Raw genomic sequence first — 17,749 nt, 5'->3', positions numbered from 1 at the left:
AGCAGCCCAGCCGATGGCACCCCACAACAAGGACCGTGGGCACTGGGGAAAGGAAACAAGAGCCTCTCCCTACAAAAGTCAGAACGGCGGCTTTGCTTCGAACAGTAAAAAGTAAAAACAACCTCCGGGTCCAAGGCAGGGAGAGGCTACGGCTGAACCTCTCCCTTTCAGCCCTATCACTTCTTATAAAGAGCAAGGCCGAGGGGCAGCCTGAACCATGGGACACATAAGAACGGGAGCAGAAGGGCACACACAGAACATTCCTGCTGTTACTGGGACAAAGTAAATACTCATATTAAAAAAGAGAATGAGTGGTCAAGGCAGGTCCCTAAATTGGGGGAGAAAGGCCATCTCCCAGGGCTCCTCACTCTTTGGACCTGGAAGAGGGGTCAGCAAACTGCCGTGCAGAGGGGGAGAGGTGCCTTCCCGAGGGAGCTCATGACAGGCGGCCTCTGCTCTTCTGGGAACCACCAACACTCACCTGCACAGCCAGCTCCAGGGCTGCCTCCCTCTGGCCTCCAAGGTGCTTCCCCTCGCTCCAGCTGGGAGATCACAGCTGGCTTGGAAACGCTGAGTCCTGCTCATTGGAAACAAGAAAAGGTTTGGGACAGAGCACCATGCCCCAATTAAATCCTAGCCCTGACTCTTCTGGGAAAAGGGGACCTGGAGGCAGGTCCAGAAGATGGAACAAAGGTCCTCTGAGATACGCTCTCCACTGTGGGCAAGGGAAGGGGGAGGAGGGGATCTGGGAAGATTCTGACTCAAGAAGAAAAAGTGTCCCCTTGACCCAGTCCCTGCCGAAAGGGTGTGTGAGCACAAGAGAGCAGAGGGAAAGCAGGGGAGGTACATCCTCCAGAAGTGCACCACAGAGCATCCAGGTGACAAAGCCAGGCCGCTCCTGGGGAACCCAAACACCCTGCATCCAGGCTGCAGAAGCATGTCTACGGGACATAACTGAGCAACACCTGAGACACCTGCAGCATTCACAGAGAGGGGAGCAAAGTCCCCGCCCTGATCCCAGGTCCCAGGTCCCGGCCCCCTCCTCACCCAGGCACACCAGGTTCTGGTAGTTCTCCAGCATCACCTCCTGGTACAGCTCCTTCTGAAAAGGGGCCAGCTGCCTCCACTCCTCCGGGGTGAAGTCCACGGCCACGTCCCAAAATGTCACCAACTCCTGAAACACCATGGACAGAAGTGCTTATCCATGAACCACCCTCCCTGTGTGTGACAGGTGGGGAGCGACGTTCTGTGCCTGGGCTTTGGGGGTGTTCTAAGTTTAGTCTCTGAGGACCCACTATGTGCCTCAATTATACCAGATGCTAATTCACATAACAAAACAACTGAAAGTCTTTCTTTCTCTGGCTTTTAAGGCACTGCCACCCAACAGCCCTAAGACACAGGGAGTACAGCACTCATCATCCCCATTCTGCTGACCAGAAAAGTAAGTCTAAGAAAGGCAAAATGCCAGAGTGTGTTGGAGCTGGCCCACAAACCCCCTTCTCTCCAGTGCTCTCCCCAGAGGGGCAGAATGGAGGCGACAGTCCGCCAGCACAGCAAACACGCTTCAACCTCAGCATCCGCTACTAGACTCTACTTGAATCTATTTCTTATTCGAGACAAGAGGAGCAGTGGAGTCAAGAAGACCCAGGTTCAGGTTCTCACTTCTGACTACAACAAACTGTGTGACTCTGGCAGTGCTCGAAGACCCTCTGTGAGGGAAGCGACCAACTGGTCCTAGCGAGGGAATCCCGAAATGGACTCTAAGGCCCAACCCTAGGAAGCAGCTAGGGCCTTAGAATCAGTCCTTTCTGACCAACTGAAACACACTGATCACAGCGGGCCTCACCTGGCACCTGAGCCTTTGTCTGGCCACGATTTAGGCCACCAGCTCTCACCTTCCTGTGCCCCGCGCTCAGCCATGCATCCATACGACTGTAACTAACAACAAAAGTGGGACTGCTGAAGGCAGCGGCTCTTCCATTCTGGGTCACATGGACACATTTTAGGGAAGCCTATGGAGCCCCTCAGAAACAGGCTTTTAAAGCATGAGATACAATCTGGGGCACCCAAAGGAAAGCAGTGCTATGACACATGAGGACTGAGATCCACCACAAAACTCCACTCCCAGACTCCGGTGAAGAGCTGCTGCTTTCAGGTTTCTCCTCCGGGATTTGAGAGTAGAGGAAGCTGCAGCTTTGGGGGGTGGGGGTGGGGGCTCCAGGGCTGGTTCCTGCTGACAGAAATTCCAGACTGCCCCCACACACACACACACCAAGAGGCCTGACAGCTAATGATTGCTGCCCTGCAGGAAGAAGCAGAAAGGGCAACCTTGGCTTGGGAAGGAGCGGGAGGCAGTGATGCTGGAAGAAGCCCGTTCCAGTGTCTGGTAGCCACCTTCTGCTGACCTCCAGGGTGTCCCAGGACCTTCCCCTCCCTTCTTCAGGAGCTCAGAGCCTGGTTTCTGGGTTCACATGCCTTCCCCTTCCCACCTCCCACCCTCCTACTAGGCAACAAGACTTCTTCCTAACTTTCCATCATCCTCCCAGGCACAGAGGCTTAAAACCTAGAGGTCATCCTCAATTCTTCCCCTCACCACCCCCCCCCCCCCCCCCCCCCCCCCCCCCCCCGCCCCCGACCCTAACACCTGCATCCAATCAGTGGTCAAACCCTGTCACGTCTACCTTTCTAACAGTTCTGGAATATGCCCTTTTCCTCGGACACTACCCCCACCCTGATACAGCCCCTCATCGCCTTGGGCTTAGACTTTGCAGCAATCGCTGGCGGGGGGGGGGGGGGGGGGGGGGGGGGGGGGCTGCCTACAGTCCCATTCAGCCACGCGGTCATCCTAAAGCCCAGGGTTAACCAAGTCACCCCCCACTCGATAACCTGCAGCGGCTCCTACTTCCCCCCAAGCCTTTCTTGTCTTTAATCAGGTGATTCTGGCCTCCTGGCCATCCCTCATACAAGATTCTCTACCTCCTGACTGCCAGTATATTCTCTGGCTGTGCCCATGCCTGGAACGATTTCCATCCCATCTGGCTTCCCTGAAGTCTCGGCTGAAGTCCACCTTCTCCAAGCCTTGCCTGACCCCACTTCATTCCAGTGCTTTCTCTCTGTTGATAATGACCAGTTTATCGTGTCTAGAGCTCAGCTGACATGGATGTTTGCCCGCTGTCTCCCCCATTAGAGTGGGATCTCTCCAGGGGCAGGGGCCTGACTCTTGCCTTTCTCTGTATCTGTGGTGCTTAGCACAGGAGTGGGTGCTTCACAAATGTGCGATGAATGACTACTTATAAACCATTCTGGGTACCAGGGAACCTCCCACTATTAAGGTCCTCCAGCTTCAGAGAAAAGGGCTGGGACCCTAGGTTAGGAAGGACTTAGGAACTTATGGCTCCAGCTGGCTTGGATGCTGAAAGGACTCCCCATCCTGTTCCAGCCCGACCCAAAATGATCAGGCTTTGGGGGACCACCACTCCTCAGCACTTCAGTCATGGACCCAGGACCCTGCACTGCATGAGGAGGGCCAAGCTGGGACAGGTGATGGGTGGCTGATGGGTGGCTAAGGTCTGTCAGGAGCCTGGCAGCCAAGAATTAGGTGCCATCTCTGACCTCCTGCCTGGTGTTTTGGTACTCAGCTCATCTCCAGAAGACAGACTGGGACATCCCCATGCACTGGCCCCTGGCCTTGGCTCCAGTGGGAGGAGCCTGACTCTTCAGATTGGGGCAGCAAAGGCCACAGTCTCATGAGCAGCCCTGCCCCCCTCCTCCACCAGGGATCAGTCCAGGGGCCCCAGGGTGGTACCCTCTATATAGTCAGCTTGGCCTGTACCCCCAAAGTACCTCCTATGCTTTATCCTAACTGCCCCCCTCCCCAGTCACCTCCCAGGCCTTCTCAGGGAGGGAAAAGCTCAATACACAAGAAGAGATCAGATCCCCTCAGGTTCTAGACCACCTTTCTCTTCTAATAAATAGTGCTGGTTAAGGATCAGTTGAGAACTATCCCAGCAACAAAATGACACTGAGAATGATCCTGGACCATGAGGGAGAAGACACCAAGCTCCTCGTGTGGCCATGCACCAGGTACTCCAGACACCAGAGCTATCTGCCATAAAGTCTCCCTGGTGAGCTGGGCACTGACCCTGATGACCTTCCTTCCCAAGGGCATCCTTGCAGCAGAAAGCCCAGGTCTGGCACTGTCTGGAGAGGGGTGGGGAACACCCCCTGGGGAGGCCTCCCCTCCTGGGGGTCTGGTACAGGGGAGACAGGTGGGGAGGGGTTCAGAATCTCTGACTTACCTGGGGGGCCGAGGAAGTCAGGGGCACAGGGGCCATCCCCTCGTCCTGCAAGCTCCGGCCTCAGGAAGGACACAGAGTCGGAAGGCGATGCTGCAGGTAAATAGAGGGGGGGTGAGACCGACCTGGGAAGCCTGTAGCCCCCCACCCCCAGATGGGCCATATCCCCCCTGCTGAGCCCATGGCCCCCCCCAACCCCAGACGGGCCATCGCCCCCCTGCTGAGCCCATAGCCCCTCTGCTGAGCCCATGGCCCCCTCTACCCCCAGACAGGCCATAGCCCCCCTGCTGAGCCCGTAGCCCCCCCACCTCCAGATGGGCCATAGCCCTCCTGCTGAGCCCGTAGCCCCCCCCCCTCCAGACGGGCCATAGCCCCCCTGCTGAGCAGGCCTGTGGGACACTCCCCTCAGCCGTAGCCCGCCTGTCCCCTGCTGAGCCAGCCCCAGGATGCTGCCAATCAAATCGAGATCAATGTTTGGGGCCTCATTAGCAATAATTACGGGCGCCCCGCGGGAATCCAGTGATCCGGAGACAAGGCGCTGTCCCCCCCGGCGCCGAGGACGCGAGCAAAGGGCGCAGGCTCCAGGCTCGGGCGCTTCTGTTCCAGCAGGGCCACCCCACCCGGCAGAGGCGCTGGGAGGACAGGAGGGGGGCCCTAGACCGAACCCCAAAAAGGGCCGGGAGTCTGCCCCGCTGTCCTCCGGGATGGGGCGGCTTCCCGCTCCCGCGGCCTCGGAGGAGACCAGGGAGATGCAAAGCAGAGAGTCCCGGGGAGCCCCAGAACGTGGCGGGACCCAGCAGTGACCAAGGGGAAGGCGGTCCCGGGTAAGGGCGGGAGGAGCAGCTGGGAGAGACGACGCTCCTCATTGGCTCACAGACCGCGACCCTCCCGGAACGGCCAATGGGCGCGCCCGTTCGCGGGAGGGGGCGGGGCCGCAAGGGGCTCGGAGGTGGACTGCACATGCTCGACTCGCGCTCCAGCCCCTCCCCTCGGGTCCAGCCCCCGGCTTCGAAACCAGGCGCCAGAGGCCCCCGCGGTCCATCTGCCGCCTCCAGGCCCCCGGACCCGGTCCTCCTAGCGCCCTGCAGGTACTCACCCCGCCTCAAGACGCGGGGCTCCGCCCCGACCCCGACCCCCGCACAGACTGCGGAGGGAGCAGAGCTGAGAACCCCAAAGCGGGGGCGCAGAGAGAGGGCGGAAGTGGACATGACGCACTAGGAGCAACGCCTACGTCCTATCCGGGATGCCGTCTCTATGGCAACGGGGGCGTGGTCGCGAAGATCGGGCCGGGAGTTGTAGTCCTACGACTCCCGGCGGGGGCGTGGCAGGAGGATGCGCTGGCCGGCCCCTCCCAGGCAGACGGGCCTTCCGAACTGTCCCGTTATCGCCCGCTTTTGACAGATGAGGAAAGTGAGCGAGGGGAGGGCTTGGCCTATTGCTGTGCGACTGACCCTGATCCGAGCCCTGAGGCCGCGGGTGCCCTGGGGCCCGGAGAGAATTCCTGCAGACCGATCGCAGCCTCGCCCTCCCCACGTCCATCACCCGCTGCTGTCACGACGTGACAGCCCTTCCTAATCCAGCCCGCAAAGGCATTTGTGGTTCAGGGGGAGGCGTGCAAGACAGTGCGCATGCGCTTTACATGTAAACTCGAGGCAGTTGGGTAAATGACTTGCCCAGGAACACACAACTAGCCAGTGTCAGGTGTCTGGGTTAGCATTCAAACTCAGGGTCTGCCGAACTCCTGACCCCAGGGGCGGTGCTCCATCCACTGTGGCACCCAGCGGCCCCAATCACCCGATGAAGCGGGAGCTTTTATGGTCATTCCTATATTACAAATGAGGAAAAAGGCTGAGAGCAGCAGTGACTCGTCCTAAAGGAAAATACTTGGGCAGCTGGGTGGAGAATGCGTCGGAGGCAGGGGGATCCGTTCCAGGGCGATGAGAGCCTGAGAAAACGAGGGCGCGTTCAGAGAGAGGCACGTGTGGAAGGCAGAAACAAGATCTAGCACACTGACTACAAGGCGATTTTTTGGAGTGTTTTTCCGGAGAAGATGTAGCGGTGAAGGGCTCCGCTAAGGTGTGCTGGCGAAGCGGCCACTTCAGCCCCGTTCTGAAGGAAGTCAGGGGTTCGAAGAGCTGGAAAGAGAGAAGAGGGAAGAGTGGAGGCTCCGGGAACAGCCCGTACCAAGGCATGTACACAAAACATGGTTTCTTGGAATCTGAAAGACGGAAGGGACTTCAGGGGCCTTCTACTCCAATCCAAAAGATCATCATGATGGCACCCCTGACAGATGGAGCCGGCAACTGGACCTGGAGTCATGAAAACCTGAGTTCAAATGTGACCTCAGATATGTGCTTGCTGTGTGACCCTGGGCAAATCACTTAACCCTGTTTGCCTTAGTTCACTCACCTATAAGATGAGCTGGAGAAGGAAATGGCAAAGCATTCCAGCGTTTCTGCCAAGAAAATGCCAAATGGAGTCACAAAGAGTCAGGACTGAAAGGACCTCAAAATAAGGACAGCAATTGACATCCAACCTTAGCTTGAAGACTTTCAGGAAGGGGAGCCACCTCTAGAGGCAGAAATTCTGGTGAAGAGTTCTAATTGTCAGAAGTTTTCCCAGACATGCAGCATAAACTGACCTCTTTGAACCCTTCCACCCAAAATTCCAGAATTTGCCCTCTGGGACTAATCCCTCCTCCATGTGCTAGCGCTTCAAATGAACAAACTTTTTCTCCATGCCAACGTGTCCATCTCCTTTAAGTGATCTTCAAATGAGGAAAATGCCAACGACCTTTACAAGCCTCTGCTCCACTCCTAAAGCTCTCAAGCTTTTTAATGTCCTTAAATCATGTCCTCCCAGAAGTGACCACAATACTCTAGAGGAGTTCTAATAAGGGCACTCATTTTCCTATTCCTGGAAGTGATGGCCTTACCATATCCCAAGATTCTGTTCATTTTTTTGGCTCCCACATCATGTTGTTGATAAATAGTAAGTTTGTGGTCCAAAAAAATTCCATCTATGGGGAAAATAAAATAGTCAGTTGGATTAAAACGTAAAAGTTGTGAATAACAAGAGTAATTAATAACCTTAGAAAGGTAGGCTTGAGCCAAAGTGTAAAGGTCTTTGGTTATTGTCCTTCATTCTCTAAGAGGACCATATTGCATCACTATGCTACTGTCAAGTTTCAGTGTGTCCGACTGTGGCTGATCAAACCAATATGAGCTCAGATTGCTCTACCACAAGTCAGGAACAAGTGATCCCTGTGAACATTTGGGGAGGATATTCTAAATTTGTATGTCCTGTGCTTCCTTTGAGCTGTTTCAATTCTGTTTTGCTCATAGAGCACAACACCTTCTCTGATGTGGGCACACCATGCTGAGTGGTCCAGTGCCAGTGTCTCCCATGTCACACCCAAAATTCTTAAGAGAGATCTTCAGAGTGTCCTTCTATCGCTTCTTCTGACCACCATGTGAACACTTGTGCCATGTGAGTTCTCCATAAAACAGTCTTTTTGGCAAGCATATATTTTGTATTAGAACAACACGGCCAGCCCATCAGAGTTGTGTTCTCTGAAGCAGAGTTTGAATGCTTGACAGTTTAGTTCAAAGTAAGGACCTCAGTGTCTGGTACCTTATCCTGCCAGATGATCTTCAGAATCTTCCTAAGATAATTCAAATGGAACTGATTCGGTTTCCTGGCATGGCACTGGTATACTGTCAGGTTTCACAGGCATAACAACAATGAGGTCAGCACCACCGCTCTGTAGACCTTCGGTTTGGTAGTCAGTCTAATACCTCTTCTCTCCTATACTTTCCTTTGGAGCCTCCTGTATTGCCAAGGCAATTTTCACAATAGTTGCTATTGCTGTGAGTATGCCTGCACAGTTCTGATTCGCAAAATATAACACACTTTCCTTATAGAAGACAGAAGCAAAACATTTATTCAGACACCAGAGAACCAAATCCCCAAACCAAGAAGTCTAATCCATCATAGCAGCAAAGAAGTTAGCACTCATTATCACAGCAGGGAGCCACTCCATCCCATAGCCTTCCCCCCAGGGGCCTTCCCAGAAACAAACACTCACAAATCCTACCTGACTCCTTGCCTGCTTCCGCTCCCTGCCATTGTTTGTAAATGCTCTGACTGCTTCCTGCTCCACCCTTCCTGTTCTACTCCTTCAGCAAGCTCCTTAGACTTTCTGTGACATAAGCAGATCACATGGGCCTATTAATGGATGAGAAGATCTTCAAATTTACATTACGATGACATCTGGCCCCAAGATGTTTCTTATCCATTAGGAGTTTTGAGGTAACTGGTGTCAACAGAACTTTACAACAATGTAACAGGAATAACACAAAATAAGCACATAAACAATATCATCATTCCTCCCCCAAATGAATGGGGCTCAAAATCTTGGGGTAAAGGGTGAAGGTCTTTTTCTCCATAGCTACTTCCTGCTGAAATTGGACATAGAGCTGTTCCTGCCTCAAGAGGTCAAGAGTCCCATTTGAGAGGTCAGTTCTTTAGCTGGCATCTGGGGCTTGGTCATTGCCATGTCCAGGGGTGACACATCACAGTCGTGGACAGAGGGTGACATCAGGTTTAAATGATCAGGAATCTGCAGGTAGAGGGTACTAAGTCTACAAGCAACAAATCTAGCAAACAAATTTGACAGAAAAAAAGACAAAAAGAAATAAGGAGACAATACCAGAAGCAGGGTAGATATAGGGTCAGCCATGCTTCTGGAGTCTATGAACCCATTATCATAGTCTCATTCACAGTACAATACATGAGTCAAGGGTACAATTTGGCAATCATCTTCTGAATAAACAATAGTTACAGTATTATCTTTCCCATGTGCTATAATTTCCTCAGCCTTTGGAACATCATCTGTCTTCTTTTTTTTTTTGTTGTTTTGGTTTTTTGGAGGGGGAAAGGCTGGGTAATTGCAGTTAAGTGACTTGCTCAAGGTCACACAGCTAGTAAGTGTGTCTGAGGTCAGATTTGAACTCAGGTCTTCCTGACTCCAGGGCCAGTGTTCTATTTACTGTGCCACCTAGCTGTTCCACCCCCCTCCTTCCCCCGCCGCTTCCATTTTACCCATACTTTAGCTCCCAATTTTATTCTATCAGTAGAACCAAACCCTTCAGTTCTGCTAGTTAGCACAAGCAGCAGAAAATTGATCCATATTTTGTTGCAGCTCAGCTTCAGAGGCTGCATTGAGTGCACAATCATCTGCAAACAAAATCATGCACCAACACTCCCTCCTCTTTGGTCTTGGTTTCTAGCCTTTTCAAGTTGAAAAATTTACCATCAGTGCAGTAGTTGATGTCATGTTCGTTCTCATTGAAAGCACTTGACAACATGGCTGAAAACATCATGCTAAAATGCATGGGAAAAAGTACACAGCCTTGTTTCACTCCACTGGTGACTGGGAAGACATGCGAGCATTGTCCATTATCTAAAACCCGGACAAGCATGCCGTCATGAAATTGACATACAATGCTGACGAACTTCTCCAGGCAACCAAATTTTGACATAATTTTCCATAAGCCCTCATGACTAACAGTATCAAAGGCCTTGGTCAGATCTACAAATGTTGTGTACAGACCTCTATTCTGCTCCTGGCATTTCTCCTGGAGTTGTCAGGCAGCAAACTCCATATTGACTGTTCCTCAAGCCCTTTCTGAAGCCACACTGGCTCTCAGGTAGATGACCATCTTCCAGGTGAAGGATTAGACTATCAAGGAGGACTCTGGCAAGAATCTTGCCAGCCATGACTAAGAGAGAAGACCCCCGCCCCGCCACCATGACTGTCATAGGACTATCTATTTCCTTTACTATTATAGAGCTGGACAATGGAGGCATCCTTGGACTCCTGGGGGATAACCTCCTCTTGCATATAACCTAGAAAATTTCAATCAGCTTTTGTATGAGCAATGGACTCCCTACCTTGTAAATCTCAGCTGGAATAGAATCAGCACCAGGTGCTTTGCCACATGAAAAGAGCCTGATGGCATTCAAAATTTCTTCTTCAGTTGGAGCATCAGCTAGGGAAGGATTAACTTCAACCTGAGGTAAATGGTCAATGGTCTCAGCATTGATTGATGGTGGTATGTTGAGAACACTATTGAAGTGTTCAGCCCATGTCTCTAGGATCATATCCTTATCACTAATCAACATGGCTCAGTTAGCACTGAGTAGTTGAGATGCACCATAGGTCTTTGCCCTATAAATAGCCTTTAGGGCATCATAAAAGCACTTTGGATTGTTACTATCAGCATAAAACTGAATTTCATCTGCCTTCTTACTGAGCCAAGAATCCTGCACCTCTCTAAGCTTTTCTTGTACTTTACTTTTAATTGAATTAAATGCTGCCTTCCTAGAGATGGATGAACTATCCTGCTGGCAAGCCCTGGGGAGTTCTCATTTTTCATTTAGCAGCTTCTGAATTTCCCCTTCATTTTCATCAAACCAGTCTTGGTGTTTATGAGTATTCTGATCCAGATGAGCAAATGCAGTGCTATACACCAAATCTCTGAAAGCTGCCCACTCCTTTTCTGCTTCACTGTTGTCAACTGTGTGTTGGCTCAAATTTCCGATCATGTTAGAAACAAACTGTTCCCACTCAGAGAAGAGCTCTAATTTGTTGACATTAATTCTTCTGGTAGTCATTTTGCCTTGGGGATGTGACTTTTGTTGAATGCAAATATTTAGATTGGAAAGAATAAGTCTATGATCAGTCCAGGACTCTACACCACACATTGCCTTCATCACTCTCACATCCTGTCTGTCTCTTCTCCTTACAATCACATAGCCTATTAAATGCCAATGTTTGCTGTGAGAGTGCATCCACAAAGTTTATTATGCTTAGGTAAACAGAAGACAGTGATGGTGATGAGGTCAAGAGATGCAGAAGTCTTCAGTAGTAAGTGACTATTTCTGTTGCTGTTTCCAATTCTATTCCTTCCTAGGACTCCCTGCCAAATCTGGTAGTCTGAGACTACTCTAGCATTAAAGTCACCCAGAATGTTAAGCTTGTCTTCTTTTGGCGCATTGATGATGAGGGCCTCCAGGTCTTCATGAAATTTTTCTTTGACTTCATCAGGGTTCATCATGGTGGGAGCATAGGCACTGATGATGGTGGCCTGATGTTTTCCTGCAAGTAGCAATCACATTGTCATGAACCTGTTGTTTACTCCTTTTGGCAAGCATGTAAGCTTGTTGACTAAATTAGTATTGATTACAAAACCTATGCCAGCTTCACAGCACTCCCCTTCACTGTGGCTACCCCAGAAAAATGTGTATCCAGCTTCAGCTTCAGTAAGCTGGCCTTCATTTGCCAGCCTTGTTTCACTCAGGCTTGGATGCGATATCTACTGAGTTCTCTTGCAACAAGAGCTGTTCATCTTTCAGGTCTACTGGATTTTGTGTTGTCTATACGTGGGCACACATTCCACATGCCGATGGTGAGTGGAATCTTCTTTGCAGATGCTTTTGTACATTTTTTTTTTTGTATTTCAATCACAGAGTGGGATTCCCTGCCTGCCATGGTAATGAGGCCAGGGCTGGGTAAGCAGACAATTTTTAGGGCACCTTTTCTAGTCTCTTCCTCACACCAGGAGGTGAGCAGTGTGATCTTTAAAAGGCTGCTCAGACACGCAGGGGACTGCCGAATCCCACTGCTGCTTCCAGTGAGAAACAACCCTATGGCCTGGGCCACCTGTGTGCAGGATTATGACTACAGCTCCCAGTGTATCCATACCTGCTGCTTCATCACTTGCCTGTTGCCACAGGACTTTGAGATAGGTAAAATGGTAAAATGGCATGGGTGATATCTTTTGATTCATGTGTAAATTTAATTTAAGTGAGGCAGACTTGCATGAAGTCATCAGCCTCACTTTCTCCTCCAGAGTCAACACAGTCCAGTGGCAGGACAGAGTCAAGACGACTGGTGATGGTTCAAGATGCAGTGGGTGATCTTGGCATCTTCAGTGTCTAACCAAGCTCTAAGAACTCCACAACACCTGCTTCAACTGCCGTCATGGCCACTGGAACAAATTGTTCTGGTCCACCCATTCCACCATGGGAAGTCTTCACATGCTTTGGGTAGACATCCCCCTGCAATGGTAATGTGAATTTGAAGATCTTCCCATCCATGAATAGGCCCATGTGACCTGCTTACATCACAGGAAGCCCAAGTCACATGTGGTGGGAGGAGCTTGCCAAAGGAGAAGAACAGGAACAGATGGAGCAGGAAATTCTCGGAGCAGTTAGAAAAGAGGGGAGGAGAGGACATAGGCAAGGAGACAGCTAAGATTTGTGAGTGTTTGTGAGGAGTACCTAGCAGGGGGAAGGCTAAGGGGATGGAGTGGCTCTCTGCTGTGATAATGCGTGCTAACTTCTCTGCTGCTTGGATGGATTAGACTTACTGGTTTCGGGATTTGGTTTTCTGGTACCTGAATAAATGTTTTGCTTCTGCCTTCTATATGGAGAGTGTGTTGTATTCTGAGATGCAGAACTAAGTCACTATATTCATAGAAATAGCGACTGTTGTGAATATTGCCTTGGTGATACACCCCTTAATTCACCCATGTGTTTGAAACCCTTTGGTTACCCTCGACCTGGTGCAGCCTGTCGACTGATGCCACAGTACCTTGGAGCCACAAGTGAGAGTTGGGTGGAACATGTGAACAGACACAAGTCAGTGACTCCTGATTGTCTTAGTGCTGAGAAACATTCCAGGAATAAACAATGCCATTTTACCTGCCCCATTCAAACAAAGGCCGGAATCTTTGAAGGCACTTAAGAGAACAACAGCAAAAAGTCCCATCTTGATTACTAATACACCCCTTCATCCCAGGGTCTGCCTGTGGACTTTTTAGAAAGAAATGTCTTCCTGGTCTGTCTGTTGTTGTCCACATTTATTCACTGCTCCTGCATTTCTTTAGTGTGGGTGTTTCAGAAGCAAATAATCTCTTCCTTTCTGGTTTTCTTTCTAGAAATGTTTCCAGCTCCTCTTCATTATTGAACATCCACTTTTCGTCCCATCTTGTTAAGCTCCCATCTGCAGGATGGGTCACCCTTGGCTGCATCCTGGGCTCTACAGTGCTCTGGGACAGGGCTTCTCAAACTTTTTCCACTCTTGACTCCTTTGCACCTGAGAAATTTTCACAAGACACGGGTCTATAAAAGAGGTATTTAAATCGAAGCATTTACTAATAATAAATCATAAAGAAATTTATTTTAATACATTTCTTTGGTATACATATAATTTTACCATTTACCAAAGATGAAAGCCAATTTGCATACTAAGGAGATGAATGTGCTTGTTTATGTTTACATAAAGAATTAAATCTTGGTAGAATATTGGATATTGCAGGACATAGAATATCTTCAACATTTTTCGGAGTAGAATAACCTTTTGATTTCATAACCTCCGATAGTCTCCTATCTGAGCTGAGGTGTTTCTGGCAATGTTCGTTGGCTTTGCATATTGTAACAGTGTGTGCAGTGCAAAGTGCACATGTTGTCTGTTCAGAACCAAGGCTACAGTGAAGATGCTTGATGCAGCATGGGCAAACACTGCCAGCAGCTCCTTGGATTCATTAACTGTTGGATTTCAAATTAATTTTTGCTCTTTGGGGGTTCAGAAACCTTTAACTATTGTCTAATTTTTAGTTATGTGACCCCATGTGGGGTCCCAACCCACAGTTTAAGAAGTGCTTTGCCCGAGCACATTTTCTATTTCCTCCTCCTATCTAGTGGTTTTGCATTAGTCTTACATGATTCCAAAGTCCTTCCCATTGTGTGTGACAGTTTTTCTCCTGGTGACTTGGAGGACTTTTTGTTTCTAAATTGAATTGGTAAATGTAACTACTACCAGTCTTGGGGGTTGCAGCCTTGGGTTTTGTTTTGTTTTTTGAATCATTACTAAATTTTAATTTATGGAAGAAAACAAGCATTTCCAAAACATAGTACAATAAAAAGATGATTGCACATGAAATTGCAAATCTACTATGTACAACTTGCTACTCATTTCCAATATACAACAAAATTGTCATGTACTTTTCTTTTTTCTTCCCACATCCCCAGGCTCTGCCCTAGAGATAGCTGCCATTAGACACAAATAAGTGTTATATGTTATATTAGGAAGGCAGAATTTATGATTTCAAAGAGAATCTCATATGTGCCTAAAACATCCGGAACGGCAGGATATAAGGAATTCTCTAGGCAGAAGGCAGGAGAACTAAAACATGTATTTACACTCCACAGTAACAAGCCCACAAACCAGCGTCCCCATTTTGATATTTTCATCAAAAGCTTCCAGGCCCAATAAGTCCGCCTCACAAGGGTAACCAGGAGGCCACAGAGAAGTGAGATAGTATAAGGCAAAATCATATACATGCTTCCCCTCTACGGTAAGATTACCCATGGGCCTCCAGTCCTTGCTCAGCACTGCAGTCAGCTCTGCTACCGGCAGCTCAGCTTCGGCTGTAGGCATCTCTGGCTCCAACCGGAAAAGGAAAAAGGGATCTTCAAGCTGTCTTCTCCCCTCTTATAGAGTTTTTTACACCATCAAGCACCGCCTGAATGACCAGGGACGATTGGTTCTTGACTTGGCCCCTCCCCCTAGCGTAGACCAGGTTAACACACCTCCCCTCAGCCAGCCCCATGACTCATCACACAGGAAGTTCTCTGATTCCTGGCATGGTCGCTGGGCTTCCTGCCCTGGAAGAGCAAGCCCCAGTGTCCTGGGAAGCTCAATGAGGTAAGCTGAGTCATTCAAAGAAAACAAAGTCCATTCTGGTTACACTCCACCCCTCACAATGTTCTAGGATGCACAATCCAAACATAATTTAAATTAAATTATATATCCTAGAACATTGTGATCCAATTATGCAGGAAACTAAAACATATAATTCACAATAAAGCAAAACATATCATTCAGTGACATTCCCAAATATTGGTTTACGATTCAAATGTGATCCACCCTTAGATCCCAGCCAGATAATCTCTTCAATCAATCATCCCAAAATAATTATTAATAATTCAAACGTCCACCCCTAGATCTTTGTATCCATTACATAGGATCAATAATATCATAACAATAAAACAATATAGCAAGGATAACACAAAATAAGTACACAGAACACTATCATCATTCCCCCCCCAAACAATTGGGGCTCAAAATCTTGGGGTAAGGGGTGAAGGTCTCATTTTCCATAGGTTCTTCTTGCTGAAATTGGATGTAGAGGTGTCCCTGCCCCAAAGAGTCCCATTCCAGAGTTCAGTTCTTTAGCGAGCTGGCAGGAATTCCAGGAATGCTACTTGCTTAGGCAGTCACCGGAAACTGCATGGTGCTTAAGCCTGCAGGAGACAGAACTAGCGACAAGGTTAACTAAAAAATGAAATCAGCCTCTTACAGCTTACACTCATTGGTTCTAGGTCTTCCCTTTGGTGTTGTAATAGCAATTTAGATTTGAAGATCTTTCCCACCCATTAATAGGCCATGTGACTTGCTTATGTCACAGGAAGCCTGTCACATGTGGTGGGAAGAGCTTGTTGAGAGGAAAAGGAAATTATGTCACAGCAAATGCTGAGACAGCAGTTACAACAGTTAGAGCCAAGGGAAAGAAAGCAGAAGTGTGATAGCTGTGCTGTAAGTTTGGTAGTTGGTGGGAAGACCTCAGCAGGAGGCAGAAGGTTGTGGGATAGACTGATTCTCTGCTGTGATGTTGTGGACTTATTGGTTGCAGCATCTGGTTATTTGGTGTCTGATTATGTGGAGAGTCTAGTATATTTCATGATACAGAACCACATAGGCATTTTGACAACTATCATCTATTTTTGATTATTGCCTTGCTGATACAGGGGTCCAGCAGAACAAATGTGATTCATCTTAGACATGACAGCCTTTCAGGTATTTGAAGAGTATTTCTTGTTGCCCATCAAGTTTTCTCTTCTTCAGGGTAAGTAGCCTCACTTCTTTCAACTGATCCTCATTTGGCATGATCTCCAATCCATCACATTCATAGTCCTTCTTTGGATCTGTTCCAACTAGTCAATGCCTCTTCTTGCTTATCTCCAATTTATCATAATATTTGAAAATAGATATCTTGTTTGTCTGTATTTATTTGTCTGGAGGTAGTTGTCAAAAATGCCACCAAACTGGAGCATAAATAACTTTGTAAAAGCTTATAATTGTGTAATCTGTTTTTGTGAACAATGGTGGAACCATGACTTTGGCACCCTAAAATCTGTCAGTTGTGGCTACGTTTATAGATTAGTTAGAAATGGGGGCATAGGGCAGCTAGGTGGCGCAATGAGTAGAGCATTGGCCCTGAAGTCAGGAGGACCTGAGTTCAAAACCGGTCTCAGACACTTGATGCTAGCTGTGTGACCTTGGGCAAGTCACTTAACCCCAATTGCCCTGCCTTCCCACCTGCAAAAAAAATGGGGGGATATCATGACTTGTCTTGACCTATGTCTTGCCACTGGACTCTGATAACACTGGAAGAGAGAGTGAGGTTGATGACTTTGCACAGCTCTGCCTCACTTAAATCCAACTCACTTGCAAACAAAGGCCCAACAACAATATTCTGCGGGTGAAGAAGCTCATGGGTTCAAAAGTTCAGTGTTCCTCTCTCAGTTAAATGCAAAAGCTCGTTTTTCCCATCAATCACTTTTAGTTGGAGACAAATTCTGAGCTAAGTTTAAAAGTGCAGTGCTCTCTTAAAACACTTTACTTCAAAAGGAATTATCTCAGCACCAGCTGCCAATCACTTTGTGTCAAGGAAACTTGTTATCTTCTATATCTTTAACTATCCTGATTCAATTCTAGGCCATCTGTTGTTATGTCTTCCAGCCAGGATGATGTCATTCCTGGAAATATTGTCTCTGGGTGTTTTTGTACAATTAGAGAAAACTTGTTATCTATCATTAGTTATTTCTGCAAGATCCAGGTGGAAAGTATCAACATTTTCATGATGAAAAGAAGGGCTGGTTGCAGCTCACATTTCAGAATTTTAGCCAGTCATATTCTTCCTGCCCTACCCCCCTTGATGCTTTAACCACTTATATTGTTTTTCCCACCTACTGGCTTTTGTTCTTTGTTCCATCCTTAAGCTGGGGGGCTGTCTTTCATCCTCCATGTCTTTGAGCTTGATGGGGAAGCCATTTTCTTTCTTTGTTAGTAAATGCATGTTAACTAATAAACTGCTAGTGCTCAGAGCTTTGTACCTCAGTTGACTTGATTTTCCTTATCACAATTAGTCCTTTTGGTGTTGAGATCACCAATGGACTCTCCTGAAGGAAAGCTTTATAGAATCTATACATGAAAACCATTGTCATCACATTAGACCTAATTGTCTTGAGGCCATCAGGACAGTCTTGCCTGATTTATTGTTCAGTCAGCTCAGGCTTGTCTGTCTCTCTGTGACCCTATGGAC

The 17,749-nt window shown here is 48.4% G+C and overlaps 1 protein-coding gene across 2 annotated transcripts in view; it reads right to left on the bottom strand.

Annotated features, from left to right (window-relative positions):
- The window catches only part of LOC118834912 (zinc finger protein 345-like), a 16,389-nt gene extending 10,918 nt beyond the window's left edge, over positions 1-5,471 (bottom strand). Inside the window, exons 1-4 of one of the 2 annotated variants that reach the window (XM_036742352.1) lie at positions 5,392-5,471; positions 4,299-4,388; positions 1,048-1,174; positions 482-577 (exon numbers count right to left, since the gene is read on the bottom strand). In XM_036742352.1, coding sequence (XP_036598247.1) covers positions 482-577; positions 1,048-1,174; positions 4,299-4,334 — 259 coding nt within the window. In that variant the 5' untranslated portion in view covers positions 4,335-4,388; positions 5,392-5,471. Of the gene's footprint in view, positions 1-481; positions 578-1,047; positions 1,175-4,298; positions 4,389-4,794; positions 5,112-5,391 lie in introns of those variants that run through there. The other variant, XM_036742351.1, reaches the window with a different exon arrangement.
- Positions 5,472-17,749: the final 12,278 nt, after the last annotated feature.

This window comes from Trichosurus vulpecula, chromosome 1 (assembly GCF_011100635.1).
Source record: "Trichosurus vulpecula isolate mTriVul1 chromosome 1, mTriVul1.pri, whole genome shotgun sequence".
Classification (NCBI taxonomy): domain Eukaryota; kingdom Metazoa; phylum Chordata; class Mammalia; order Diprotodontia; family Phalangeridae; genus Trichosurus; species Trichosurus vulpecula.
Note: the sequence above shows the minus strand (reverse complement) of the source record. Positions and strands in the feature narration are given on the sequence as shown.